The following is a 14,047-nucleotide window of genomic DNA, read 5'->3' as shown; positions in this document are numbered from 1 at the left end:
GTTTGTTTGGTCTTTTAACAGCATATCTTTAAGTTTTTTTGGTTATTTAGTTGAATGTCGACAACGAGAAGCTGCAATCTCTGAAGTGCAATTTAACTGAATTGCAACGACTGCAATGCGAAAGGCGAGAAAAAGATGCAGAGAGGCAGAGTGCAATGAGTGAGGTGAAAGTGAACTATGACAGAATACAGAATCAGCTCAATCAGTTGATGGGGGAGCTAGCGGCACAGAGTAGAAACTTCGGACAAATCAATACTGCATATGAGGTATGGTGGTGAGAGATTTCACAATGCGTAGATCACAAACAATTGAGGCAGTTTTATGAATCTCGTGTATATCGTGTATAGCCTGCTTCATCCGCAGCTGCAACCGTGATTGTGGGCTGGTTTGGAAAATGATGTTATTACCATTCCTTAAATATAAACTGATAATAAATAATAAAACCGATTTCAGCTCACGTTTTGTCTGAATTCGTAGTAAGCTACCCGAGGCACTCAAAATTTCTGGTGGAGAGAAACAGTATCGGTTCAGTTTTATCTTTGTTCAATTTATCTTCTCAATTTTAAGTTCAACTTTATCTTTGGAAGAGCTTCCCTTGAGTCACTTCTCCAATCTGCCAAAATTTAATGAACATCGAAGCTGAATTGATATATAGGCCCCCAGCTAAAAACGTCATTCCATTACAAAAAAAATTTCATTGCTTTAGGAGTTTGATCGTGCATCTACAGAGAAATTATCAACACAGCAAAATAAGTTGGTCAATGAATTGAGCGAGTATGAGAATGCAGTGAGAGAGAATAGCAGAGCAGTAGCATCAAAATTGTCGGAGAATTGCAGTAATTTGGACTCCAATGTGTCAGAAACAGAAAGTAGTCTGGCATCTGCCTGTGAATCTGTCAAGCAGCATCTCAAAGAATTTGCTCAGGTAGGTTAAATGATTTTTTGTTGGGCTTATAAAAGTACACACTTACTTCAACTTTGAACCTCTAGCTCGGAACATGTTAGAAGGCTCAGAGAATAAGTGTGTGTAAAGTATGTGTGGCATTTCCTAGTGCTAGTGGATTACTGGTAGTTGCTCTAGGCTAGCTAAGCTTTTATAACTGCAAAGCTGTAAGCCGAACGTAGCTATATTGCAGTGCTCTTGGTTTTTACCATCCAAGAATTGGATTGTATTGGTGCTCTGTCTTTTTTTTATAGCTGCGAAGCTGTAAGCTGAGCGTAGCTATATTGCGGTGCTCTTGGTTTTTTTTGTTTCTTCGTCTGACGCTTCATTTTCGTTTTACATTTGTTCTAGAACATTCTGTCTCGTCACTGCTTAAATGGCTTTTTCGCGCTTGATTTCACGCTTTCTGCGTGACCTAAATTGCGGTTATTCAGAAACAGAATCTGTTCCTAAAACAAATTTGATTGTAAGAAAACAGATTGTATGGTCCGACAGCCGAGTGGTTAAGGCGACTGGCTGTTAATCCGGAGATCGGCGGTTCGAGACGCGACAGGGAAACTTTTTTTGCACCCAAAAACAACCTCCTTTGAAATAAACTTGTAAGTTTTATAGGTGGCGGCGATAACTATTATCAACTCACTTCTGTATCTTTTTCCATCTGTATTTTACGGCACGCAAGTCTATTTCGCAGCTAATCCGGCAATCTGCCGGCTATGTTTTTATAGCTGCGAAGCTGTAAGCTGAGCGTAGCTATATTGCGGTGCTCTTGGTTTTTTTTTGTTTCGTCGTCTGACGCTTTATTTTCGTTTTACATTTGTTCTAGAACATTCTGTCTCGTCACTGCTTAAATGGCTTTTTCGCGCTTGATTTCACGCTTTCTGCGTGACCTAAATTGCGGTTATTCAGAAACAAAATCTGTTCCTAAAACAAAGTTGATTGTAGGAAAACAGATTATATGGTCCGACAGCCGAGTGGTTAAGGCGACTGGCTGTAAATCCGGAGAGCGCCGGTTCGAGACGCGACAGGGAAACTTTTTTTGCACCCAAAAACAACCTCCTTTGAAATAAACTTGTAAGTTTTATAGGCGGCGGCGATAACTATTATCAACTCACTTCTGTATCTTTTTCCATCTGTATTTTACGGCACGCAAGTCTATTTCGCAGCTATTCCGGCAATCTGCCGGCTATGTTTATTTTTGTAAGATGTTTTCACACCTGTTTTCATGACTTTGAGCTTTTAAATTGGGATAAACAGGTAAAGCTCAGCGGGCATTAAAAATAGGTTATTGCATAGTTTCTAGTGGTAATGAAGTGGTTTTAAACTTTTTAACTTCATGAATTTTACCAATTTTTAAAAATCAAACTTGTTTTTTTTTTCAAATTTTCCGACATATATTGTCATTATTCAAGTTTTCCAGCCCCAGGGGGCAAGAGGTCTCATCTAGGGTTTGCTAACAGTTTACTGAAAATATTTTTTGGCCATGGAATGGTATTCAACATTTTAATATCTTTTACCAATTTTTTGATAAAGTTGCAATTTTTTTCTTTAAATTTTTGAAATTTTTATTCAGTGGCCAGGGAAATTCTTATGGAGATTTTCTCCTCTCAGTTTCTTGAAGCAATTGGGATTGTTCAATTTATCTGCTGGTCAGGTTCGTTAGGTCTGTCTTTCATTCAATTACTTGGATTGTATTTCAATACTTGTCCTGCTATGTTTTTTTTTTGTCGTCTGACACTCTTTTTTCGTTTTTACATTTGTTCACACAGCAAAGCTGAAAAAGTCAAATTTTCTTAATGACTTCTTCCTCTCACTAAGGGCATTTGCGCACGTGACGTCATTTCTCACTCGCTTTAGCGAAATTTTTTAGGTTATTTGCGTGATTAGATTTTGATCATACGTGACTTACCTCACTCAATAAAATGACTTTTGCACTTTAAAACTTAAGTTTAATTTGAATTTGTTTAAGGTCAAAGGAACTCATTTGTGCAGTAAAGGTCCCTAATAAGAGGCTTCTGTCGAATGAATTTTAACAAGCTTTATTAATTTATCGCTGAATGTTTTTTAGCCTAGTTTTTTTAGCGGCGTCGATTTTTTTTTTTCAATTTAGATCTATATCTTTTGATCTACGCAGGTCTATTCTTTCGCAGCTATTCCGGCAATCTGCCGGCTTTGTTTTTTATTGCTCTTGTCACTATTTTTCGCTAAGAGCAGGGTATTCGAAAAAACGTTGTTTATTGGAGCTCTATGGAGCCGACTGAGGGTAGTGTGACAGAGGGTAGCCGACTGGTGGTAGTAAGAAAAGCTTTTATAAAACTTGAATGTGTGCAGTATTTTTTATTTTTAATTGCTCTTGAAAGAAGTTCATAGAAATTATTGTAAACGTGTGTCTCTTTTTACGACTCGAAGAGGAGTATTGAGATTCTACAGGTTTTTTTTAGCAGAAAGCAAGTTTGTTCATGACTTGAGTTTTGACTTCTTTCTGTTCGAGCATTTACCTCCGTTTTTGATTGTTGACTTTGGACTTTAACAGTAGCTTCGTTTGTAATGTATAGTAATTAGGAAATGCTGGTAATGTTCAAAATGACGAGGTCATTTTGAGATTTTTGTTCCTTTATAAGTCACCCCTAATTATCTAAACTGCACCGCACAACCCCCCACCACCTACCTACCCCCCCCATCAACACCTACCTACCCCCCATCAACACCTACCTACCTACCCCCGCACTCCCCCAACTTACCCCCACCTACCCTACACCCTCCCTTCACCTAGCTACACCCACCTACCCCCAAACTACCCCAGCACTACGCACCTCCCCAACCTATCTACCCACCCACCCCACCTTGCTCCCCCGCACCTAATAAATTGTCGGCATTTTTACAACACTTCAATGTGGTTTGTTGAGCTACTTTTGGTTTTTTCTCCTGTCTATTTTGATGTTCTGATTTCGGTAAGGTTAGGTTAGAGATTATAATGCACGACGATGCGAGTCATTTCCGGTATTCTACCGGCTATGTTTTTTGTATGCAAAATTTTCGCTTGACGGTTTTGACTTTCGAGTGACTTTTACGCCCTTGACTTTTTGGGTTTCGCGTAATCTAAAATTCTCTTCAATCACAGTTTCAAGCAGCTGAACTCAATTGGCGGCAATTTAATACTAAAAGTCAACTGAAAAGTGCAACATTAATAGTGATATATCTTAGCCTCTAATGTGGTTATTTGAAGCCCACTATTGAACTTCTGAGTCCCATTTAGGCTCCCCTCCCCCTTCCCGACTGAAGCAGGTTGCAATTGATTAGAGCTCCCACTAGTCGTTCGAGATCAATTCTTCCGACGTTTCAGTCGGTTATGTTCTATATTTATCAGCCAATCAAAAGTTGAGAGCTTAATAGTAAGCTTTGCGTACCTCAATATGAAAGCTCGAAAGCGAAAATTGGTTACTAGAGATAGCGAGCTCGAGAGCATTAACCGTTTGGTATAATCGTGTAGCGCAGTAGGAGCAATATAATTCTTTAAACGCACATCAACTAATTAAGTAGGCAAAGTTGATGTTTTTCAGAGCGCTGAAGTGAATGTTCAGACGTCAGCAAACAGTTTGCAGTCCAAAATGAGTCATTTTCAACAAGCCATAGCAGCTGCGAACGAGGAGGTCAAACACAAGTCAAAGCATGATTGGATGGAGAAATCAAATGAGCAGTTGACTGGTGTGAAGGAAGAACTCAGTGGACATTTCGATGAGGCTGCTCAGTTTGTGAAAGAGGAGTTAAAGAAGGACATCCCTACGGGTAAGATATAGATTTCTGAGGCTTTGAAGGATACCTCATAGAACCTTGCCAACAAAATACATACTTAAAATTTAACCCTCTAGCAGATTTTATCGCTTTATTGAGTTAAATGTCCACCTTGAAGCCGGAAAAACTTGTCATTGAAAAAATGGTTGAGCTCAGTCCCTACTTGATTCTATAGCTTTAAAAATTTTATGTTCACTGTTGGACTTGGATAAAAGTGAGGCATTTATTTTAGCTGCAAAGCTGTAAGCTGAGCGCAGCTATATTGTGGTGCTCTTGGTTTTTTACAAATCCAAGTTTGAATTGTATTGAGGCGCTGTCTTTTTTTTAAAGATCTGTTCACACATTTCCATGATTTTTAATATCGAATTGGAGTGATGATTGTGGTCACGCCGAAACAGGAAGTAGAGCGAAAAAGCTAGTGGTTTTTTATAGCTGCGAAGCTGTAAGCTGAGCGTAGCTATATTGCGGTGCTCTTGGTTTTTTACGACTCGAAGAGGAGTATTGGTTTTTACGACTCGAAGAGGAGTATTGGTTTTCTTAAGGTTTTTTTTTTACCGGAAGTACTATTCGTTCAGACGATGTTTTGACCTAAAAGCGAAACCGAGTAAAATTGCAGTGTGAACTAATTTTTTCTGAGCGACAGAAGTTTTTTGATCAGGCGCTGCATTTAGTGAATGACTTTTTGACATTGAAAAGTAGTTTTTGACTGAATGGCACATATAGATAACCGTTTTTAGCCGTTTTTTCGTCTAAGTGGCCTAGTTTTTTTGCTTGTAATTTGGTTTTTTGTAGAAATAATTTTTAATCGATGCTATGTTGAAATGTAAACCCCGGAAATTGATAGCACAGTATTTTGCGTAGCCTGAAATTGCGTTTCAAATGCGAAATTGGCACATATTTCTTGATTTTTAGTTAATCTTTGGCTTTTTTTCCATTAATTTCTTCATTTTTGGATTTTTTAGCTGTTTTTTTGTCAAAAATCAGTTAATATGGCAACTTTCCTTTGATAATTCATATACTCAATGCCTCTTTCTACCTCGATGTATTTTTCTTTCATAAAATTATACATTTGCTAATCCGATTTTCGTAATTTTTTGCCAATTTTTTTAATTTTTGTTTGTATTTTGCTTTTAATTACTAGAAATAGTATTTTGGGGAACATGAGGGACTTTAATTTCGTTTCAAAAAGAATTCAATCATTTTTTCGTGTTAAGTTTTTGTAAATTTTTTTCATAAATGCAGTCTTAAGTATTGACCACTTTTTTGCAAAATGATTCATTGTTTCGTATGTCTGAATTCTGCTTTTTTTTGTTTTATTCTGTTCAGCAAGTTGGATTTTTGTCTCGAGTGACTCGTTGTCTTTTCTATGTCTCGAATGCTGATCAATGAAATGTACTCGTTTTTGTTGATTTTTTTAAATTTGATTTTTAACTTTCAAAAATCAAGAATTGGTTTTTTTGTTACGGTGTTCCTTACATTGTGTCCATATTCTTCACATTCTCGTTTGTATCATTCTAGTTTTGTCCTGGCACCTACTTTTATATTCGTTATATTGATTTTTCAGTTGTTAAAAAATTGAATGAAATCAGCTTTTTGTTAGATCTTGGTTTCTTCGGTTTGCCATTGATCTAATTCAAAATAAGGCAGTACTGGGACTTTGCTAGAAAGTCTTTTCCAACATTTCTACTTTTTACTATTCATTGCAATTTTCTTCCGGGCTTTGTATTGTTTTCAGACGATTTTTTGCCTTTGAATATTATTCTGTTGCTTTTGTTTTTCTATGATTAATTTAATTTTTGAATTAGTATGAAATCATGTTGTCTAGCATATATACAACAAGGAATAATCATGTATTATTTTTGTCTTAATTGCCATGATTAGAAATCTAATTGTAGTGGTTCTCTGATTCTTAAGTTTGAGCACTCTTTTTTGAATAATTTTGACTTTCCTGTCTTTTTTGAAAAGTTTTTATCTGCCGTTTGCTTTCGCGATTTTTTTGAGATTAGAATCGTTAATTATCTGAGGGCAATTGATGGCCCTGCCAGCTTTGTCAGGCTATCAGTTTTTTGACCATCCTAAAATTTTCAGACTTTTTTAACGTTACCAAACGTTTTCAATAATAAAATTTTGCTGCATTTTCTTTCTCTTGGTGACAGTGGTTTAAATTTCACCGATTTTTAGATCAGACCCGGGAGGTAATGAGTTAATGGTTAAATACAAAAGGTAATGGCTTCAGCTTTTCGTGAAGTTTTGGTGCTTGGAGTCGCTTCCGGAATTCTTCCGGCTATGTTCTTAAGGTTTTTTTTTACCGGAAGTACTATTCGTTCAGACGCTGTTTTGACCTAAAAGCGAAAGTGAGTAAAATTGCCGTGTGAACTAATTTTTTCTGAGCGAGAGAAGTTTTTTGATCATATGCTGCGTTTAGTGAATGACTTTTTGACTATATTTAATTGACTATATTTTGATGCTATATTTAAATGTGATCTTCGGCAATTGATACCACAGTGTTTTGCGAAGCCTGAAAATGCTTTTCACGTTCATAATTGGCACATATTTCTTGATTTTTTAGTTTATTTTTGGCTTTTTTTCTAATAATTTTTTCATTTTTGGATCTTTTAACCGTCTTTTTGCCAAAAATCAGTTAATATGGCGGATTTATTTTGACTATTCATATACTCAACGCCTCTTTCCACCTCGGTGTAATTTTGTTTTATAAAATTGTACATATGCTAATCCGATTTTGGTAGTTTTTTTTCCGTTTTTTGTCAGTTTTTTTGTTCGTATTTTGGTGTTAATTATTAGAAAGTCTTTTTGCGCAACATGAAGGACTTTAATTTAGTTTCATGAAAAATTCGATCATTTTTCGGCGTTAAGTTTTTGAAAAACAGTTAAAACTTTCATGAATGCAGTTTTTTTGACCATTTTTTTTGCAAATTATTTAAATGTTTCGTATATTTGAATTCTGCTTTTTCCTATTTTTTTGTTTTCTTCAGGAGGATAGATCTTTGTATCGGATGACTAGTTAGCTTTTTTATGTCTCGAATGCTTCACAATGAAAGGTATTCGTTTTTCTTGATTTTTGTAACTTGATTTTTAACTTTCAAAAATCAAGAATGTATTTTTGTTACGGTGTTCCTCACATTGTGTCCATATTCTTCACATTCTAGTTAGTATCATTCTAGCTTTGTTCTGGCACCTATATATGGCAATTTTATTTTTGGTTGATTGGTTTTTTCAGTTAAAAAAATTGAATGATTTTAGCTTTTTCTTAGATTTTCGTCATTTCTTTGGTTTGCAATTGATTTCATTCAACATAAGGCAGTACTGAGAGTTTGCTAGCAAGCATTTTCCAAAATTTCCACTTAATACTCTCTACTACAATTTCCGGCCTTGGTGTTAATAAACATTTTTTTGGCCTTTGAATATTCTTCTGCTGCTTATGTCTTTTCTATTATCAATTTACTTTTTGATTTAGTTTGAGTATATTGTTAGTTGTGTAGCATATGTACAATCAGGGACAAGTGTGTGCTGTTTTGTGTCTTAATTGCAAAGATTAGAAATGTAATTATAGTGGTTTTCTGATTCTTAAATTTGAGCATTCTTTTTTAAAAGATTTAACTTATTTTCTAAGATTTATCTGCCGTTTGCTTTCCCGATCTTATTGAGATTAGAGTCACGAATTATTTGAGGGCAGTTGATAGCCCTGTCAGCTGTTTCAGCCCATCAGTATTTTGACCTTCTTATCTATTTCGAATTTTTTTAACGTTTCCAAACATTTTCAATAAAAGAAGATTTTGCTGCATTTTGTTTCTCTTGGTGACAATGGTTTAAGTTTCTACAATTTTTAGATCAGACATGGGGAGGTAATGAGTTAATGGATTATTACAAAAGGTAATGAACGCCTTCCGCGGAAATTACGGTTTTGTTTGGGAAGCTTTGACCCTTCGAGTCGCTTCCGGAATTCTTCCGGCTATGTTTTTTTGTTTCGTCGTCTGACGCTCTTTTTTCGTTTTTACATTTGTTCACACAGCAAAGCTGAAAAAGTAAATTTTCTGAATGACTTCTTCCTCTCACTAACGGCATTTGCGCGCGTGACGTCATTTCTCACTCGCCTTAGCAAAAGTTTTTAGGTTATTTGCGTGATTAGATTTTGATCATACGTGACTTACCTCACTCAATAAAATGACATTTGCACTTTAAAATTTAAGTTTAATTTGAATTTGTTTAAGGTCAAAGGAACTCCTATGTGCAGTAAACTTCCCTAATAAGAGGCGTCTGTGGAATGAAATTTAACAAGCTTTATTAATTTATCGCTGAATGTTTTTTAGCCTAGTTTTTTGAGCTGCGTCGATTTTTTTCCAATTTAGATCTGTATCTGTTTCTATCTCTATTATATAGCACGCAGGTCTATTCTTTTGCAGCTATTCCGGCAATCTCCCGGCTATGTTGTTGCATTTAGCCTCGTTTGGATTTTATAAGAAACTGTTTTTTTAATCTGTTCGAAAACTTATTTGCGGGAAATTTTAGCCAATAAATTCAAATCCTTTTTGTTTAATAGCCGCGAAGCGATAGCAGTTATTTTTTGGGACATCGTGGTTTCTTACGACTCGACGAGGACTATTGAGTTTCTATCGGTCTTTTTTTTTACGACTCGAAGAGGAGTATTGAGATTCTACAGGTTTTTTTTTTAGCAGAAAGCAAGTTTGTTTGTTCATGACGTGAATTTTGACTTCTTTCAGTTCGAGCATTTACTCCAGTTGTGGATTGTTGACTTCTGTTTTCGACCATTGGATTTTAACAGTAGCTTCGTTTGTAATGTATAGTAATTAGCAACTGCTGGTAATGTTCAAGGTGAAGAGGTCATTTTGAGATTTTTCGTTCCTATAGAAGTCACCCCTAATTATCTAAACTACACCACACAACCCCCCCCCACTTATCTACCTCCCCCACCGCCTACCTACCCCCCCACCACCTACCTACCCCCACCACCTACCTAATTCTCCGCCCCAACTCCCCCCCCCCCCCCCCCCCACCTACCCCTACCCCCAAACTACCCCCTCCCTTCACTACCCCCCAACTACCCCAGCACTACCCACCTCCCCAACCTATCTACCCACCCACCCCACCTTGCTCCCCCACACCTAAAAAATTGTCGGCATTTTAAAAACACTTTAATGTGGTTTGTTGGGCTACTTTTTTTTCGCCTGTCTATTTGATGTTCTGATTTCGGTAAGGTTAGGCTAGAGATTATAATGGACGACGATTCGAGTCGCTACCGGTTTTCTACCGGCTATGTTTGTTTTTCAGTAGGTTCATTCACGCACCTAAAATGAAAGTGAGAAAAGCTGTCATGGTGAACAGATTTTTGCTAAGTGAGAGAAGTTTTTTGAGCATGCGCTGCGTCTATATGCATCGCTCCCAAGAACTTTTTTCAAACTTTTTTGCCGGTTGTGAAAACTTAGTGTTAAGATCAAACGCCTGAACGAATCGAAAAGGAGAAAAAAAGAGTGATTTTCTGCTCATACCGTTGAAAGCTAATGTATAAATTTAAAGCGAGAGAAATAGGTGTGGAAAAGTTTGTCGTTGCGAGCGGAGTTTTCAGATCACGTGCGGCTTTTTCAAAAGTTTTTAAGTTCCACTTTCAACATTTCAATCAAAGGTGTTCCTCGCAATTTTTTAATCTAGTAGTGTTGTGCTTGAAAACGTTTTTAACCATCTGAAGCAAATGTTGCACATTTTGATTCAATCTTCATCTATTTTTTTACCATTTTGCCTATTTTAAGCCTTTCTAGTCTTTTTATTGTTCTTTTATTTTTTCTAGCATTTGCGGAGTTGTGTGGTGGAAAATAGCTGTTGTAGCAGTTTTGGTGGTCGTTCATTATAATTGATGGTTTTTATATTTTGAGGACAGTTGGTTAAATTCGAGCAATTTTGCGCCGATTTGTTATGGTTTGAATATTTTTTCTGACCTTAAACTTCCTGCTGTTATTTTTTTTCAGTCAATTCTGTTGAAAGTTGCGAAAATTGAAAATTTTTAGGTTTTGCTACTATGAAGTGACACCTCAAATCTAGTAATGAAAACTTTCTCAAACATAAATTACATGGCTTTTTACTTTTATTTAGGATTTTTGTTCTCAGGAGTTCTCAACAGTTTATTGATATTTCTTTCCTACGCTTTGGATCAGTTACTGATCTGAATGACAGAACTATTTTTTGCCAAATAATACTTGGGAAAATCTTCAAAGCTAAACAGGGCACATTTCACTTAATTAAGTTAAACAAACTTTCTAATTATTTTAGTTTTTTTTGCTCTTCATATATTTTAATTGTTTATTTTCCCCTCAAGTTTAATTGGCTAACTGGTGTACCAGGGAATGTAATTAAGTTTTTTTCAAGATAATGGTTCGGAAAATGCATTTACCGTTTCTAGAGAGTTTTTTAATAGAAAATATTATCGGTTTTGTCCGTCATCTTTCCCTATCGAGTTTCTCTTCATCAGCTCGTTTTAGTGTGTTATCTACCAGTTTTTAATATTTGTTGCAAACTATCTGTATGAGAGGTTCTTCTACCTATAGCGTTAGCTGGGGCTATTATTGGCCTTCTCTTGAAATTTTATTTCATCGTCAAGATTTTTTTTACGGCCATATTACGTCAAATCAACTTCAAATCTGCTTTTCGATGGTTTGTTCATGCAATTTCATCTGAATTGCGTGCGGACGTCATTTTTCACTCTTAGTGGAGCGAGTGTTTTTTGTTCATTCGCGTGAACAAATTTCCTCACTCGCAAAAATGACTTCCTCACTGTGAAATTGATTTTTATTAAATTTAACTCAAACAGATAGCGTCAAGTTAGTGTATCACTCTTATTGAAGGTCATTTAAGAGCAGCTAATAGAAGCAGCAGAAGTTATACAGATTCATTATCAAATTGTAACATATCAGCATTTAATGAAAAACCTCTTTTTTCGTCTCTTTTTTTACTATCTTTTTGAGATTGCAGATCTGCGAAGCGATTGCGGCTATTTTCTGGCAATCTGTCAGCTATGTTTTAATTCTTCCCGCTCTAATTAACTTTCACTCTTCAATTTTTTTGTGTTGGAATATTTTTGAGTCCTGTAGCCTATGATCATTCTTCGCTCTTTCTGCTCAATCTCCATTTGAATAGGAGTTGGTAAGTAATGAAACCTGAAATTAAAATGAACTGATTCAGTGTCGAAAAACGTCATCCGAAATAGAAACGAAATCCATAAAGCCTTGCGCCGAGTTTTAGATGCTTTAATTAATTTATCTTACCAGGTCTAACAGTAATTTGGGTTGGTATAATCTCTATTTTCACTTGGAAGCAGGAATTTGTCCAATTAACGAATCGATTGGATAATTGGGCAACTTCCTCTTCTTAGTGATGATAGAAACTATACAAATACAAGTTGCTATTAGACCTGGTAAGATTGGTAAGATGAATTAAGTAAGGGTATCTAAAACTGTGCGCAATGCTTTCTGGGTTTCCCGTTTCTATTTCTAATGTCCTTTTTTTTACAGAATGAGCGAATAATGAAAATGGCCTGCAGGAGTCGCTGCAGAATATTCGCTCACAAAAAATGAAAAAGAGTGAAAGTTAGTCAGAGAGGTAACAATTCAATAAAAAGCATCCTATTTCATCGCTGACAAAAATCCAATCAATTCGAAAAAAAATGGCAGTAAATTACAAAATCTCTTTTAAGAAACCAAATTGAGTTGCGGAAATAAAATTGTCAATACAACATCAATCAAGAAAAAGATATCGAAGTAGCAGGCCGAAAAACAGGTAAGGATTTGAATTTATTGGCAAAACTTTCCTGGAAATCATGTTTTAATCTTATTTTGCTGTCTGTGCTTGTCTCCATCCCAGTTGGGTTTATGGGAATCAATTTTGGCACTTTTCAGGCAATCTGTCGGATATCGTTTATACGGCTCTCTAAGGTTGCCCAATCTAGATAATGATAATCTAATGCTTAAAAGAGATGATTAGTGTAGTTCTATTTGAACTGAGGGTAGAATTTGAAATGATAATGCCATTTTTTTTGAATCGCACCTTTTTGTCTGTCTGGTCGGGGTGGTCTTTTTAAGACTAGAGTCTTAACAGTCATGTTCGTGGTCATTTTTGGGCAATCTGCGGGCAATTGTTTTCAAGTTGTTTTGCACTCTTGAGATCTATATCTGTTGCTGTCTGTATATTACTGCAAACTTTAACCTTCAGCAGCTGTGATGTGAAAAAAACTTAATCAGATATATGCTTTTGTTTTAATGTTCCCGTGGTTTATAATCATGCTATTATTCATATGTTTATCATTTGCCAAGATAACAGAAAGCATACTTATAACATTTAAGCATTTTTAGGGTCAACCCCTCATTCTAAAGTCCCCAGACCGCCTAAAGAGCTTTCCACTGTTCCCATCAAGAGAGTGGCTGAAATTGAATTAGACTACCAGAGCATGAGAGCAAAGAGACATTTGGAAGAGGACATAAGCGGATTCCACGAATTAGAGGCATCGTCCGAAAATGTAAGTGAACTATTCTGATTGAAGTCTCACTTGCGTAAGAAACTGCTGGCTGAGAAAAGCTAAATACCATTTTATGCGCATTAAAATTTGCCATCGATGTATAGAATTCATTTTAGGAAAGGCGAATGAGGAGAAGCAATTTTTTCGGATTAAGATTTAGGCAATTGGATAGGTTTCAAACACTTCAATGGTTCAACAGAAGACTTTTTATAGAATGCAAATTTTTGAAAAAAAAAATATTGAATAGGTTGACGGCACTGATGAAAGCGTAAATTGTTCCGCTATTGTGTTATCTCATACTTTATCTGTCCAGACGTTTAATTCTGTCTCAAAGAAATGAAAGCGAACCAAATCGTTCAGGAAGATTTTTTCTTTACTATCCTTTTTAGCACCCAAACTGAATTGGTGGAAAGCAGGCTACATTCGAAGCAAAAAAAACTTTCAACTTCTTCAATTTTTTGTTTGAATCATAATGAGCAGTTTTGGGAAAAAATACGTAGGCACCTTTTTTTGGTCAGCAAAACTATAGAAAGTTATTATGTGTATGTTAACGCAGATCCTCCTGTTCGAAGAAAATTTTTGTAAGTACTAGAATTTACTGAGATTGTTTACAACTGTACATCAATACAACACCATCTCAGACATGGATAAGCCGAGGCTTAAGTTGTAACAAACATTGATTTAAAAGTAACCTAAGTGTTGTTAATTATCTAGAGAGAATTCCTAGATAAAGAGAATTCCAAACGAGATTCCAAAATTGTTCAGTAAAAATAGAA

At 35.9% G+C, this 14,047-nt stretch overlaps 1 protein-coding gene across 1 annotated transcript in view; it reads left to right on the top strand.

The window, feature by feature from the left end:
* The window catches only part of LOC142337405 (uncharacterized), a 35,901-nt gene extending 22,180 nt beyond the window's left edge, over nucleotides 1–13,721 (top strand). Inside the window, exons 11-14 of the mRNA XM_075386580.1 lie at nucleotides 51–266; nucleotides 707–925; nucleotides 4,501–4,726; nucleotides 13,108–13,721. Coding sequence (XP_075242695.1) covers nucleotides 51–266; nucleotides 707–925; nucleotides 4,501–4,726; nucleotides 13,108–13,289 — 843 coding nt within the window. The 3' untranslated portion in view covers nucleotides 13,290–13,721. The remainder of the gene's footprint in view (nucleotides 1–50; nucleotides 267–706; nucleotides 926–4,500; nucleotides 4,727–13,107) is intronic.
* Nucleotides 13,722–14,047: the final 326 nt, after the last annotated feature.

This window comes from Convolutriloba macropyga, chromosome 4, assembly GCF_964194025.1.
Source record: "Convolutriloba macropyga chromosome 4, txConMacr16.3, whole genome shotgun sequence".
Taxonomy (NCBI): Eukaryota; Metazoa; Xenacoelomorpha; order Acoela; family Convolutidae; genus Convolutriloba; species Convolutriloba macropyga.
The sequence above is the reverse complement of the archived record's forward strand: the minus strand, read 5'-3'. Positions and strand labels throughout refer to the sequence as shown.